At 35.6% G+C, this 17,317-nt stretch overlaps 1 protein-coding gene across 1 annotated transcript in view; it reads left to right on the plus strand.

Annotated features, from left to right (window-relative positions):
* The first annotated feature begins 13,206 nt into the window (after nt 1–13,206).
* CNTNAP5 (contactin associated protein like 5) overlaps nt 13,207–17,317 on the plus strand; it is a 716,034-nt gene continuing 711,923 nt past the window's right edge. Inside the window, exon 1 of the mRNA XM_006920991.1 lies at nt 13,207–13,288. Within this exon, the coding sequence (XP_006921053.1) occupies nt 13,207–13,288 (82 nt within the window). The remainder of the gene's footprint in view (nt 13,289–17,317) is intronic.

A 17,317-nucleotide genomic window follows, 5' to 3' on the forward strand; every position in this document is an offset into this window, starting at 1 on the left:
CATTTATTCTAGACTACTGGAAATGTTCAAATTTTACTCAGCATATGGTACACAGACTCATAACTTTGGGCCTTTGCCTTCCCTTGAAATTCCCTCCTTTACTTTTATAACAGATGAAATCTCTTATTCATCAGCTCTGATTTCAAAATACTTTAGTCCTGCTGGGTTCCACGTAGGCAAAGTCCATTTATTTCTGTTCTAGCTTCTCTTGGTTCACTCATCATTTAGTATATATTTAATGAACTTGGTGTTTGCCTTATCATCCAGATGTAGGGACATTTTATGGACTCAGAACATGTCTCATTCATCATGATAGGATAGCTGGTTCAACTATCATGAGACCTGATATCTGGTAGGTGTTCAAAATGTGTTGAATGTAAACTAAAAATTGTTTGACTCTTTCAATACACAAACTAAAACCTACAGCAAAAGGTTTACAAATACATCAGTATTAGATCCCTCAGGGTTCTGTAATATACCAAGAGCATCAAACATGTCCACGGAAATTACCCAAAAAGAAAATATGCGTAATGCTTTTATCACAATCTTCTGCTGTGCAGAATTAACCCATGTGGGCAGACAGACAAACAGACAAAACAAAACAAAACAAAACAAAACAAAACAAAACAAAACATAGACAAAGAGCAAAAAATACCATGTAATTGCATTCTTTGATTACAAGTCTTGATAATAGTAGCCAAATAACTTGTGTTCTTAACTCAATTCAAATAGAGAAATGTGATCTTTTGTGAACTAAACCAGTTATCAACGACTTTAATTTTCTTCTTCACAGCTATAACACATTAAATGATGTTATCATTTTCCCGTGTTTTCCTCTAAACACATCTGGCTTACTTTATTTTCTGTTTGATAGGAAAACAATCATCGTTATGGAGTTATACAAATAGTTCAAAATGGTGAGCTAAAATAATTAAAATCCCCCATATGAAAAGTCTAATCAACATTAAATTTGATATGTACTTTATTCATACACACCCTTTCCCCCAAATCTAATTGAATTCCATCCAATCCTGTAAATCTAAAATTGCTCACTGGTAATTCATTGACTCATGTTGAATCTAGTTCGCAATTTCATCAAATGAAAAATTGCTAGAAAACCAAGATCTGGATTTTGAATTCTATTAATCAGGTTTTCTGACAAATAAGAGAGAAAATGAAAATGCCATTTTATATAGAATGTCAGGAATATAGCAAGGGCATTTCCGAAAGAAAACAAGTTTCACCATTCTCAGAACGCTATAGGCAAATGCTTCCTGGAGTTATGTGCTTGGGATGACTTTTTCCTAAACTAGGAAAACATGCCACACTGAAGAAAATGAGTTGTACATTGGGAGGCAGAGATGGAGTCAGTAAATTCTGACTCCATTGGGCATTGGGATTTCCTTGAGAAATATTTGTCTAGTAAATTTTATATCTACCTTTTGAATTTCATCATCTACAAGTCTGATCTTTCTCAATCTCTAATCCTTCTGACAAAAATCACTGAGCTACACCTTTTTGCTTTTACTTTAAAGTCCTCTTTAAATATATTGTTTTTCATCTTTTCCCCCATTATAAATTTTTTAAGGCATATATTATTATGCCTATTTCTTTTGGCTGTGTTGAAAACAAATACTCATTGAGAGTGTAGTATCATCATTTAGATTCTGAAATCTCCTATCAGTTCTTCAGATAATGAGTCATAGTCCACCAGAAACAAATTGCCAGACAATTGTCAAACACTTATAAAAATTGCATAGGCCACATTATAAACGTCTTGTTTCCCCAAGGGAATATTATTATCTTTGATAAAGACAGTAACTATGATCTTGCTACATCCATGAAGTTTTGCTGCATGAAAGGCAATAAATGGTTCCGAACAGGACTTGCTGGAAGTTAATGTATTTTATTTAATGACACCAAATTATGAATAATAATAACCATTTAATGAATGCTTAAGCATCAAGCACTGCATTTTTTTTAATTCACCTCTGATTTTCACAGCCCCTTTACAGATGAAAACAATTTACATTATTTGGCCTCTGTATCATACTTCTAAGGTGAGATGAACACTTAATATATGTGTAATATTTCAAACACCAAATCTCAAATCTGTAAGCTGTTATTTCTTTGAGTAATGTGTTAGAGATTCCTATAATGAAAACATGTTGAATGGAGGAGTCACATCTTATCTCACTGTAACTGATAATACATGTGTGAGAAATGACCTGACTGGCATTTGTAGCCAATGAACTACAAAATATGAAACCACTAGTCACTCTTATCCTTAAAAAAAAAAAAAAAAAAATCTTACAATAACTTTTAACTTCTCTTACAATAAAAATCAAACATTTAACAAATTTTCTGTAGTCTGACACTCAGTTAAATTACTTTTTCATTTGAAAGCCACTGGTAATTCTGGTTGTCTTCCTTCTGGCTATTCTGCTCCTTCCCTTAATTTTCTTACACAAACCATCCTCTTCCCATCCCTCTCTGCTCATCACAAAACTTACTTTCCTAGGAACATTTTTAAACTCAAGATTTGGTCAAACCTCCTTCCAGGTATGAGTTCCCAGTGCCTTGGAGTTGTTCTTGCCAGCATGAAATGCAATTGTAATTAATTAGTTGTTGGGCAAGGACAAAACATATTAAATCATGAGTATTTATGAACTTCCATGACTGTTCTCTGCTTGCTCACTTTCTGAACCTTTATTTATGTTAATCCAGGTGTTAGGTGAGTCAGAGAACTAGAGGAACTGTAAGAGGTTATGGCCATAGAAAAAGAGAGGAAAAAGAGAAAGAAAGGAAGAGGGAGAGAGAGAGAGAGAGACAGAGAGAGAGAGAGAATGAGAGAGAGAGAGAGAGAGAGAGAGAGAGAAAGAGAAAAGATTGGAGGAGAGAGGGAGAGAGAGAGGGAGATTAGTAATATTTTTATTATTTTTTAAAATGCTGAAAGTAAAGCATAGTTCTTTATTCCATCCTGACATTTTCTGTTAGTTTGAAAGTATGCCACAATAAATATTAAAGTGTAAAAATGAATAGAAACATAGTGTTAATACTTAGCAACAAAAGTTTATTGGAAGGTAATGAAAATTGTTCAATAATCTCCAAAAATCAGAGGAATTAGAACCACTCAGTTATATTTTATATTTGTAATGAAAATGAGATGGGTAGTAGCATGAAGATTCAAACTCAACTCATCCAGTGGAAATGTTTTTAATTCTTCCTAATAAACACCTCTAAATCTATATATACAGTCTATGTTTTCCAATACTTGAGAGAATATTTTGTTAATCAACTTATCCTATGATCACTGGTACAAAAAAGTTTATTGATGAAAAAGTTCTGAATAGATGGATGAACCATATAAATTCTTTAATTGTAGAATACTTCTGTACCTTGTATTTTGTTCTAGTGTTATACTGTATCAAAAGTCAGTAAAGAGTCACCTAGTAAATAATTTAGGCTTCGCAGGTCATACAGTTTTTGTGAAAATTTCTCAGTTCCTCAGTTCTAATGCAAAGGCAGCCATAAATAACAGCAAACAAATTAGCATGGCTATTAAAACTATTTATAGAGACTGAAATTTAAATTTCATATCATTTACATGTGTCACAAGATATTATTCTTTGAATGATTCTATTCAGTTCATTAAAAAATGTGAAAAAAAAATTCATAGTTTGTGTGTTGTTCAAAACAAGGAGCAGCCAGATTAGACCTATGCATCAAAGTTTACCAATTGCTGTCTATATCATTTTTTAAATTTTTTTGCTTGTAAAACAATCCTCTTTCTTAAAATGCATAAAGCTTCAGAGTAGGTACTGTCTATGTACCCTTAGCATCTACTTATACATTGGCAGATTCCCAAGTAGAGAAATCTTGTGTGAATTGAATCAAGATATGTTCCACTTAAATTAATTCACTTCATTATTCTTATTACAAATTTTCTTATTTTAGAAATTTTAAATAAAAATTTTCTTAAGTCTTATTTACATAATATTTGGACCATTGAAATAGAATTTATTGAATGCTAAAACAAACAAAAAAGTATATTTGCTACATAGCAATTTTCTCAGCAATCTGAAGGTATTTTGTCTTCAATAGTAGCCACAATCCCCTCAAAACCACAGATTTTGACTACTTAAGGTAATATCTGCAGTGCCTCCGACAGGGTTAGCCCAGAGAAGTCACTTAGAAAATAGTGATTAAAGTGACTTACAAAGAAAATGGAAGTAAAAATCGTTCTATAAAGAAAAGATATATAGTCAAAATGTATATATCATGATATCTGTATATATAAAACCCTGAAAATATATTTTTTCTAAAGTGCACAGCTTCAAGTGAGTAAAAAACTGTTTTACACTGTAAGAGGTAGGTGGTATATTTATTTTTTAATAAAAAAATAAGAATAATTAAGATCATACATTTTATTTAATATGTTGGATCATTAACTTTTATTATTCTTGGTCTTGCATGATATCTTAATAGACATAATATCAGAGTTGTAAGGAAAAATTAAATAAGACAACAGATTTGTTTTTCTGTTTCATTACCTCCTCTTGTATCCTCTCTCTATTTGTTCCCAAATGAACATATCAGCTACCAACAAACTTTACCATTCTCCTGTCTCAAATCTGCTCCTTTTCTGCCCCCAGTGGTCAACATACCCCTTGCTGGCTCTAAGCTAACATTCATTCCACCATTTTTTAAATGTTAACAAAAAGCAAATTATAGATGTTTTATATTGTGTTTTCTATGCCGATTTAATTTTGAAAAGACCTCTTTGTTTCGTTGGTGGTTTCTTTTGCAACAAAACAAAAAGGCAAACAACAAATGGGAGAAGATATTTGCAAACAATGATAACAGGCAAATATTCAAAATATATGAAGAATTCAAATAACTCAACAACAACAACAAACAAACAATACAAGTAATAAATGGGCAGAGGACCTAAATAGTTTTCCCAAGAAGACATACAAATGGCCAACACATGAAAAGATGCCCAACTTCACTAATTATAAGGAAAATGCAAATCAAAACCACAATGAGATACCACCTTATACTTATTATTGATAATAGCTATCAATAAGAAAAGTAATCACAAGTGTTGGACAGGTTGTGGGGGAAAAGGAACCCTCGTACATTGCTGGTGGGAATGTAAATTGGTACAGCCACTATGAAAAACACTATGGAGTTTCCTCAAAAAATTAAGAATAAAATAACCGTATGACCCAGCAATCCTTCTTCTGGATATCTACCTAAAAATTTTGAAAACATTTATTAGTTTTCAAAGTATATATGTATCCCTATGTTCATTACAGCATTATTCCCAGTGGACAAGACATGGAAACAACCACAGTGTCCTTCAATAAATGTAATACATATATACAATAAAATACTACTTAGCCATAAGAAAAAATAAAACACTACCACTTGCAATAACATGAATGGATCTTAAGAATATTTTGCTAAGTGAAATAAGTCAGATGGAAAAAGTTGAGAACCATATGCTTTGACTTATATGTGGAGTATAAAACTAAAAGCAACAAATGAGCAAGACAAGCAAACTAACAAAACTCAAAGACACAGACAACAGTTTAGAGGTTATCAGAGGAAAAATGGGGTGTAAGGGGAGGTAGAAAAGAATAAAGAGGATCAAATATATGGTGACAGAATGATATTTGACTTTGAGTAATGTAATATGTATATGGTACATTATAGAATTATATATTTTAAGCTATATAATTTTATTAACATATGTCACCCCAATAAATTTAATAAAATAAAAAAATGCAAAAAGCATTAAAGGACTTACATACTAAAGATTCGGTTACATCATGAAATAAGGCCTTTGAAATCAGCTTTTCTCCTACTAAATAATTTATTCCTGAAAAATATACTCTTGGAAAATATAAAAATTTTGTAATAATTCATAGTAGTGGTTTATCACAGATCTTATATTCAGATGTCAGCCTGACTTACATAAAGATCAGATTTGTACCTAGAACAGAACAGATTCCTGTTGCTCTTCGTTAATTTTTTTTTAACAGATTAGTAATAACAAGCTGACTTTAGAGACAGCTATTCCCCGAGAAATAAAAGCATGGCATCAGTAATCCTAAAGATATTTATTTTAAGTAGAAATTTAAAAAAAAAAAAAAATTACCTTAAGTGGTCAGGTTAAATGAGCACACACACATAAACACAACACACACACACAGAGTATGAGGGGAGACAGACACATGAGATTTAAAAGATATATTTCATTTCTGAGTATTTGTGGCGCTGAGTAATAATGTGATCAGCCAAGACATGCAGTTAGAACTTCTGTGTTTCTACTTAACAGTTTTGTGCTTTGGACAATGTTACTTAAATTTCATGTCTCAGTATTCTTATCTGCCTAATAATATATCTGTCATAATTGTTCCATGATTCTAAAAAAGAAAGTAAAGTCAAAATTTCTATTGTAGGCTGATATTTAATAAACATTGTTCTATTTTTCTCTAAAGAATTAATTGGCAGTGGCTTAAACAATACAGACATTTATTGTTCCAGAGCAGAAATAAATTGTAATTAAGACCCATAAAATGTCTCTCTTTGCTTTTTGCCATGTCATTTTCCTGGCCATCTTCTCATGTTCCCAAATAGGCACTGTAGATATAAGCCTCATGCATTCATGAGATATTGTCCAAGTTGTGAGGAAAACAATAGGATTTTTATTCACACTCTTCTCTCTTTTCCCAGAGAAAACATTTCTCCTTCCCCTTGTTGTTCAGAACGGGGCCACACAGCAAGTTCCAGATAATCAATCTCAACGGGGAAAGTGATTGCTCTGGTAGGCTGAGTCAAATCATGATTTCTTCAGCAGCCTATTTGGGAATCAAGGAAGAAGTTGGCAATGGCTGTTGATCAAGAAACCAATAATGTCTGCCACTTAAATGGATTTGAAAAACATAACATTTGGTTGTTTTTCACATATAAGCTTGTATTACTTATGTTTATACATGTTATTGCCTCACTTATAAATTGTGGGGCATGTAAGAATTGTGAAGATAGGACAGGCTATCTCATTTATGGCACCTATTTAACCAAAAGTAATTGATAGGAGTCTAGGCATATTAGTGTTACTCGATAAATTAATATTGGTCAATTGATTTATTGTGATGCCTTTGAGTAATGAGTTATGCATATTTCCCATTTCTTTTTAGATATTTGCATGTATTTTTATGCTAGGGATAACTTGGCAAAGAAATGTATGGCAAATCCAGAGGTAAAGGACTGAATAAATAGTTTTCTTTGAGCTAGGACGTAATATTTATAAGTTGCGTTTGTATAAAAAAAAATATTTTTACATGTGTTATTCTATTCTCTATGCAAAAATACCTAAGCCAGGAATTATCACAATTCACAATTTGTAGATGTAGAAACTGAATCTCAAAGAGACCAATTTATGTACTCAAGGTCTCATACCCAGTAAGCTGCAAAGCCAAGGCTAATACTCAGGGTTTCTGATTCTAAGTTCAGAACCGTTTTCATTAAAGCTCTCCAAACAGGTTTCTCCTGAAACATGATATATATCACAAAGGACTTCTCAGTAATTGTAGGCAGAACATCCTTCAGAGAGAGCCAGAAACAAGTGGAGAAGAGAGATCCTTTTTACACGTTTCTGAATGTGGCATGACTGGGTTTGTACAAATATGGCTATATATACTTTAGAGGGTAAACTCCTCCTAAAAACTAAATTCAGTATTTGAAAACTATATGGCTAGGAGAATGAACTATCAAGATATTATCCTAAACTGCATCCCCACTGATTATCCATAAAATCAGCACTGTGATTTCCAAGGTGAATAAAGATAAATGCCCTCAAAGAAGCCCCTGAATCTGGTAAAACACATGGATTTGGGCAAGGCAGGGTAGGGTGGATGCAACCTCTAAAAAATTGATAAGACCTTTTAAAAAAATTAATTTATTTATTTTTAATTCTTTAACATCACCACATATTTGACCCCTTTTACCCTGTCTACCTTCCCCCTCCCCATCTCCCTCTGGTAACCACTAGTATACAGTCCATGTCCATGAGTCTCTATTTGTTTGTCCTGTTCATTTGTTGCTTCTAGGTTTATATCCCATATATAAGAGATATCATGTGGTTTTCAACATTTTCTGTTTGGCTTATTTTGCTTAGCATGATTGATAAGACATTTTTATAACTAACATTATTCATTCATCAAGTATTTTTTGAAGCCTATTGAGTGCTAAAGACTCCAAGTTGAATACTAAATGAGAAACTACACAGAGTTAAGAAAACATGTGACCAGAAACATTACACAGTAATCAATAGAGACCTCAAGAGAGAGGTGGACTTGAATGGTAAGTGCAAATTAGCCAACTGGGAAGAAGCAGCCCATAGAAAGAAGAAAGAGGAGTACACGTAAACAGCATGGCATGTTACCAGCTGAGAAATGTGCATTCCAGGTGAAGATATCTGAAGAGTTGTTCCATTTGCAGGATGTAGATGAGAACAGACGACTCATTTTGTTGTGAAGGGTGAATATTGTGGTGATGAAATTGAGTTTGAGGTAGACTAGGAGAGAGAAGTAGTGGAGAGAGGCTAAGTGAATTTTTCTCATAATTTGTCTAAAGCCCATTTGCCCTAATAGAAAAGTCCACTCTTTTGCACAAGCAGACTTCTGCCTTCATTATCCTAAGATTTAACTTTCCTATTAAGGCAAATATACCTGACCTAGCCTGACTTAATTAACAGTCTTTATGGCCCAGAGTGCCTCGAATCCCTTTACACCCAAAGAGACAAAGAACTTCTTCATTATGTCAACTCCAAGTTTTCCTTCCCAGAGGAAACAATCTTTGTCAATTTATAAACTTCTATAGTAATTATTATCTGAGCTATGCAGCACTTAATCACACGTCAACTTGTTATTTTAATTTTTTAACGTGTTTACATTATATTTTCCTAAATCATTTTTAGTTCCATGAGAACAGAACTTTTTCCCCATTTCTTATACTTACAGGTGTTGCGTATTACTGGCCACATGCTATAAAGAGGGAAAACAAAACAAAACAAGAATGAAAATAAGCATTAGAAAGAAAAATAATAAAATGAAATAAATTAACTTTCTGCTACATCCGTATTTTTAAAAACTCTATTTTGAAGACATGGGTGGCGAGAGAAGTCTTTGTTTAATCTTTACAAAAAATCGTAATATGTAAAGTTGAAAAATCTAAAAGTACTGATACTCAAAACAGAGTTGCTTACTGTAACCAATGCAGACTCTTCTCCTATACATATCAGATACTCATAGGTCATAGTGAATTTTACGTATTAGCTTTCTAAACAGAAAGGAAACAGAACAGGAGGTGTTCATTTTCAAGTGCCATATGGGTTGAGGCCATTATTTCTGTATGATATTTAACATTTCAATCCGTCTCCTTTTAGGACCCATCTAGAAAATAGAGATGAGCAAGCATACCTTCTTTACGCATTACAGGAGATTACAAAATCAATGAGGCAAACCACTTGTTGAATATTTGACGTCTAAGATTCCAGTTAATGAATGATTCTTTCCATTCTACTCTTGTAAGAGGAAAAAAGTGGGGATATTCAAGGGAAAATGAAGAGGGTGTGAAGATTCCCCATTCCCTATTAGCGATCAATGTGCTCTATCTATGCAGGACTTGTAAGCCTCTTCGAAACAAGGCGCTCTGCAAGTATGAGTTTTTATGAGTTTTTCTTCTATACCAAGGAATATGGTGGGAGGGAGATTATTCAGCTTCTATTCTACTATTCAAAAGGAGTATTTACCAAACTATAAGATTTACAAAAGAATTTCAATACATACATATCAATCTGGCTGAAAACAGTTTTAATAGTATTACTATTCCATAGCTAATAAAAACTTGCTGGCAAAATGCCCTCAGAAGATGGAATTATTTACTCTATCGTGTATGAGAAACAATTGCTTGCACCTTGCCACATTCAGAGCTGCGGTATTCTTACTGAAACATTAAAATCTTAGACAAATGTCTGCTGTTTAAGTCTCAAAGTTGCTCTGAGAACAGGTGTGTTTGAGAGAGAAAAAGCAGCTATAACTGTAAATAGGACTTTAAATTAGGTGCAACTTATACACTATATGCAAGGTCTTCATATGGATATCCATAAATGCAGAGTTACAGTGTTTAACTAATAACTTGAAGAACATGTACAGTTTGGAGACTTCATATAACAAATTTCCCTGATTGCCTTTTAATATATAATCCAAGTATATTTTACCAATACAGAGTCATTTTAAGTCATTCTGTTAGAAAACGAAGCCAACATCTTCCATAATTTTTGAAATAGTTTATTTAACTAATATTTTTTGAGAAATGTAAAAAGTGGAATGATATAATAGAACATTAATCTCAGCGGCTAAAGACTTGTGTTCTCTGGGTATCATTTCCATATCTGTAATCTGAGAGGTCTTAAAAGTGTTGGTAAGGATGTGGAGCTAAGAGAAACCTCACACACTGCTGTTGGCAGAGACGAGTATGAATTAGTAGCACAATTTTATAGAGAAACTAGCAATACATACTAAAGCTGAAGATAAGCATTTCCTATGATCAAAAAAATTTACTCCCAAGTACCTATTTGAGAAAAACTAAGAGATAGTACAAGATTATATAGTTTATACTGAGAAAAAAAAAAACAAATGGAAATAATCTGTAGATTAATAAACAGAAGAATCAATGAATGAATTGTGGTATAATCATAAAAATGAAATATAATACAGAAGTTAAAATGAAAAAAAATAGAAGTACATGTTTCCAAATGCACAAATTTCAAAAACATAATGAGTAAATTGTGAGATGCAAAAATGAAACAGTTTGATGTAATATATAGATAGATAGATAGATAGATAGATAGATAGATAGATATGTATGTTAAAGACAATCAAAACAATGCTATACAAAAACAATACTATATATTGTTTAAGAATGTAGATATGTATGGTAAAAGTATAAAAACATGATGCATAGGAATGAAAAAGATGTGTTCACTTCTAGGTATGAATGGGATCAGACAAGAATTCAAAAGGGAATTAAAAAGCAGTGTTCTTAAACTGAGGGATAAAAAGAATGCAAAAGGGACATAAATTATATTTGCAATAATTTCTTTTTTAAATACCTAAGTTTTAAATAACACATCAAGCTAGTTCATATTTTTTTTCTAGACTCTTTGGTATGAATAAACTAGCCACTAAGGTGCTTTTAAACCTGAGATCCTCAAAGGCCAGGGATCCCATGGCAGCTTCTTGGGGCCCTTAGTAGAAGAAGAAAGCCCAAGCAGCTGGGCTTTGAAACCCAGCACCCTCCTCACTCTGGCCCCTGCCAACAGGACAGCTTCTTGGATCATCTCAGTTTTGATACTTTGGGATTCACCATCTCTTCGCATGGTGTTTCTCCCACAACTACAGCCTGTGGAGAATTCTTCCCCTTGCTCAAGAATTTAGCAACTAACATAATTATTTTCAGTTAGAAGCTTAAAGACAAAGTGTCATTTAGGTAATAAGGGAGAGGTCCCTCAGTGTTCTTTTCTCTCTAATAAAATAACAATGTTCCTAATCCAGTTGTCAATCATCTATCTTTTAGTGTTCCAATGATGTGAGTCCAGCTCTAACCTAAACCACAGGGTAACCTCAGGATTCAGGCAGAAGCTGCTTGAAAACCCAGCTCAACTTGCTGTAGCTGTGAGCTAGCTGGCAGCTGTAGACCAAGGATTGTCAGGAATGTATCTTGTAAAATAAGCCTGCGAATTTGCTACTGCTGAGGACTGGGGGAGGGAGAAATCAACTTCCTCCGAAGTGATGCTATCCAATTTGATTGTAAGCTTCACACAAGAGAAATCATTGTGGTCCCTCATTATGTTAGCGTTTGACAGCTTTCTGACAGCTTCCAATAAAAACAAAATAAGTTGTTTTATAGTAAAACAGGAGAGTCACCAGATGTAAACTAGAAGCCAAAGACAGAACCTCAAGGGAGCCTCTAGGAAGAGACTGAAACTACTCTTAAATCCTTCCAGCGGAGCCCTCAGATATGGTATCTTATGAGCCAGCCAGGACCCCTACTTTGATTCTCATCGTTACCACACCCAGTTTATCCCTCCCTCTCTCTCGGGCGCCAGCGAACCACTTGGGCTTCAGAACCTAAAGCGCGGGCCACCTTGCATGCAGTACCTGCCCTAAACTATGCGTGTGCAGCGAGGAGAGTAGATGTGTTATGTGGTGAAAGGATGGGAGAGGGGAGCAGGGTGCGGAAAGGAAAGCAGGGGAGCAGACATAACATTAAACCTGTGTCATCTGTATCATCAATACTCATCAGCCTTCCAAACTAGGAAAAAAAAAATAAACGCTGGGGAAATAAAATCGCCTTATTCGAGCCTTCTCTCCGGGGTGGGGGAGGGGGGGTGTAGCAAAATGCAGAAAAGCATCGATAGCTCTTTGCGAAGCTTTGCATGGGATAATACTTCTTGCGAATGCGTTTTTTCTTCCAACTCCTTTAGTATCTCCTCCGCAGCGTTTCTCGAGAACCTTGTTGAAATTCCAGTACCTTTACTCACCCCCAAACTGGGGGGAAGGGGGGAGATTGTGAGAGAGAAACAGAAAGATCCCCTTCGTCTTTCCCTTCTTCCTCCGCCTCGCAGGTTTCGGGGCTCATCGCCGGTGGTGGGAGGAGAATCGCGCAGAGTCGAGTGCAGAAGGGCCCAGGCCGCTCTGATCCGCGAGCGCAGGGCGGGCCCGGTCGGGGGCGGTGCCGCGCACCCTGCGCTCCTATAAGGAGCTGTGCGCCGGCCGGGTGTTGATTCCAGCTCCAGCATCCACCGAGTGGACGTCTGTGGTTGCAGTTGGGTTTGGATTTGCATCTTTAAGGAGGGGGGAGAGGAGGAAGAGGCGGGCGAGGCAGGCGAGCACAGCAAGCGGCAGTCGCGGGGACTGTAGCTCCAGCCTCAGCTGCGGAGAAGATCTGCTACGGGTTCGATAGTTCGTCTGGACACGGGATGGAGTGAAGGAGCGAGTGCCTCTCCAAGGGGGTGGGTGGGAAGGGGTTAGCGGTGCAGAGGAGAAAAAGACACTCACAGAGCAAGAAGAAGCCGCGGCGGGCGCCTGCGAATTTTGGATTCGATTGGGAGGGACCGCTTACTCGAGGGAAATGGATTCTGTACCACGGCTGATCAGCGTTTTCACTTTGATGTTCTCCGGCTTGTGGCATTTAGGATTAACAGCGACAAATTGTGAGTACCAGGAGCTGAGGGTGGGTAGGTTGAGATGGGAAAAGATAGCATTTGGAAAGACACTTAACTGTCCAAGCGTGTTCAATTGTGTCTGCTCTGAGCAGAGGAAAAGGTAAAAAAACAAAAAAACAAAACAAACATAAAAAACAACCAAAAAAAAAAAAAACTGATTGGTGTGGTTTCATCACTCTAACCACCCAAAAGTTAGCAGAGCTCAGATGATCCATCCCTGCTGGATTTTTTGCTCTCTTCCAAATCTCAAAGTTCAAGGGAGAAAGGAGAGTCTTTGCCTTAGCCTCCGTGTTCTTTTTTCCTTAGGCTTAGGTAGCTTGGTGTTCTATGCCTGTGTGAACTCAGCCAGGGCTTTTCCCTGAGAAGGCCCCGGGTTCAGATTGTATGCACCGTCTGGGGCTGAACTCCCAGGGATAGAGATTCTCCCAGTCACCGCACTTGGTGACCACAGCTCATCTCTGAATGCGGCTGCCTGGGGTTTGCAGTATGCCCAGTGCCTTGCTGTACATGGCTCTCAGCTCTGCTAGGCAGAAGGCTCCCGTTGAGGTATGTTGCAACCAATGGGCATCGGTTAAACAGGATTGGGAGTTTTGGCCTGAAAGTCATGGCCCAATGTAGTCAAACCACAAGATCAATGGATGTCCCCGTTACAGGAGGAAGAGCTTTAATGCACACTCCACCCCCGAAATCTTTGTACCAAAGAACACATAAAGAGTGCACACTAAGTGTACACTCTACTGTCCAAGCTTGAACCTCGGCAAGTGCAGAGCGTTTAATTTAATAGATAGGGAGGCTGGACACCTGGGGATCCACCACCTGCACTGGGTATTTAAAGAACTCAGTCAAACTTGAATAAATCTGTAGAACCATCAGCGGTTTAAGCTCAATTGATCAGCTGCCTCTCTAGGCAGAGCAAAGGAAGTTTTCCAGCTCTGGAAACTCCTAAATGATAAAGAATGCAATTAAGCCATCTGTGTTTTCCAAAGATGGCTTATTTCATTTCTGGGCTTGCCCCCCATCTGCTAATCCCGCTGGAACCTCGGAAATGTTTGAGTGTTTTGGTACCTTTTAACACTATTTGTTGTGATCTGAATCATCTCCGTGAGAGAAAGGTAATAAGACTACTCACTACAGAGTCCCTCTACTTCATTGCGTAACCTCTTGTGTTCAAGAGGGCCATACGAAAGAGATATTCAACACAGAGTTATACCTCAAGGAAGAGAACTAGACAAATGTTATTTGCTGTCCAAAGCAGAGCCAGTGTTTCTTTCTGGAAGTTTTAGAGATCCAGAATCTATAGTTCATGGCAATGCCTTATAAAAATTTTATTAAAGTTTGCATTCTAAAGGAGTGCTGAAGCGGTCAACCTCTCCAAAAGGGAGGATTCTAAGGGCATAAGTACAGAAATTATTTCAGAGACCTGGTAGAGACAGATTAGAATCTGATTTTTTTTCCCTCTTCCTCCTCCCCCATCTACCCCTGCTTCTCCTCCTCCTCTTCCTTTTTTCTTTTTTTAAGTGAAGTTGTTCTCATGGTGCTTTAGAAACACATCTAAAGTCCTTTAGTAACAGGAAGTTAGGCATGGTGCTGACCTAGTCTGTCTACCTCCTAGAACACTAGAGGTCAGTATTGTCCTAATGATGCAAAGGTGTGGCAGTGAATCGCCGTTTTCCTTTAGCACTTTACCTATCTGAAAATAGTGAATATTTTGAAGATACACAAAGGTGGAGTGAGGAATAAGGGTGAAATAGATAGAACATACTCTATAGAGATATGGTTTGGGTTTCCTTATGTAGTACATTTTCTTAAGAGCAAGGAAAAATGTAAATTGTAGAATGACATTTTCTGTAAATTAATTGAATAATGATTCATATGTTATAATAATGCTTATAAAACCTATATAGCGTGGATTTAAGACTCAAGTTTATCATTACTGATGCGGCAATAAAGCTAATTCTGAAATTTAAAATGAAACTTTGTGATAATGAGTTTTACTATTTCATCACTGACAGTTTCATTTCCCTATTTCCAATCAACATTTCAATTGAATGTACCTTGCTTGCTAAATATTTTGAGGTCAGTGTTCTTAAAGAATAATGATAAATGTTAATATGATGAATAAAGTGTTTTGATCCTGTGAACAATAGAATAGCAGCAGAAAATTACTCCTGAACTCAGTACATCTTTGTCGTCTTCAGAATCTGTGGTGCAGAACCTCTAAAGGAAAAAAGATTTCACACTTCTTCCAGACATCCATTGTCCACACACTTCATTTATTAAATACAGGTTTTGATTTACCATCTATCTATAGTTCGTTAACATTTATATGTATATGTTGAGGAATTGTCAATTTGCACAAGTTTACAAGTTATTTGGATAAATTCCTTTTTTCAAGTTTATATTTTTAAATGATATTTCATGTCATTTGTGATGGTAGCCTTGAAAATGCATTAGTTATCCAAGATATTCCATGGTATCTGTGTATACCTGTGAACTTTGTTAAAGTAAAACCACTTTTGTTTTAATTTTTCTAATAATATTTTGCTGTTGTTATTGCTGTGTATAGAATGTGTGTGTCTGGGAGGGGGTTTAATATTCTCATAATCTTATCAAAACTTGAACATTTATCTACAGGGGAAAAAATGAAGCCTTACCCAATTATAGATTTTATACATTTCTAATTAAACAAAATTAAAATAAAGTCAGGTTAGAAAGCCAGCTACAGTATAGATATTATGAATCTGTGCAGAGAACATAATTACCAACCAGTAATGAAAACCTTGAAAATTCCCCCATTCCAAATTTTCAGGATATTAAATAGCTATAACACTTTCTTTGGATTTACCTAAAGGGAATTAGTTAATTTCAAATGTAGATCTGCTAGGCCGATGTTAAATGAAAAACTCTTTTACATATAATATCAACTCTTTTGACACAAGAAAAAACGATGTGACTTGATAGTTGGTTGAATTGAAACCAGGAGTTTGAAATGCTAAGTTCTAGCCCTAGTTGTGCCATATCTAAGATATCAAATGCTTATCAGGTTATGCATCCTTCTTGTGTTCACATGTTTGGGTGTAAAATAGTAGTTGGGATATGTATCTACTCCCAGACAGAACAGCTGCTTAGTATTTTACTGAAGAGATTCTTCAAATATTAGGTATGCTGAAAGAACATTATAATGGGACAAGAGGAATGTGCAGGACACTTGTAAGGTCACTGTTCATTTTATTATTAATAATAATCAGATGTTATACAATTATAAAGAGTCTTAATTTTGACTAATAAGTAACTTTGAATGCTCTCCAAGCATCTTATCTGTTTGTTGCTACATATTAGGTTCACATAGATAATAGCCTTGAGAGAGAAATCAAAAACTTCATTCTAGCCCTTTCATCACAGGCCAGACTTCATCTAAAATATACAAGAATGTCAATCATATTTGTAGAGATCTTCAAATAAAGATATGCACAATAGTTTGAGTTGTCTGAAGCTTATGTACAAACCCAATCAATAGGTAATATTATAAATAAGCAAAGATCAGGCTGATTTCTTTTAGTGGGAAAGTGTTTGCAGTGTTCTCCTTGTGGTATTTGCAGTCAGCAGAAGTGAAGGAAATATATAATACTCATTAGGAAGAGTCATAAAGATTTTCCCATGTTTGAATGGGCTTATTTTTAGTGATCCATGTGAACTCTCTTCTCTTTCTCTTCACATAATCCCCATCTCCAAAACAGATTCCTATTTCCACAATTGGAAAATGTAAATGAAAAAATTAGACTGTTGGTTTCCACACAAGGTACAGAATTAAGAGAATTTGAATTTCCTTAAGAATAAGATAACTCCCCTCCCTGTTATTCTCGATAATGAATGACTGTTTGGTAAATTACAAGTTTTCTTTTTTCCCTGCTTGTCTTCCCATTGCCTTTTCTTTCTTTTGTGGGACCTAGTTTTCCTTTACTATGTTCCTTTGTTTTTCAGTGCCCATTCGTTGTTACAAAACAATGAATGCGGTAT

Source organism: Pteropus alecto, unplaced genomic scaffold (assembly GCF_000325575.1).
Source record: "Pteropus alecto unplaced genomic scaffold, ASM32557v1 scaffold3, whole genome shotgun sequence".
In the NCBI taxonomy this organism is placed as follows: Eukaryota; Metazoa; Chordata; class Mammalia; order Chiroptera; family Pteropodidae; genus Pteropus; species Pteropus alecto.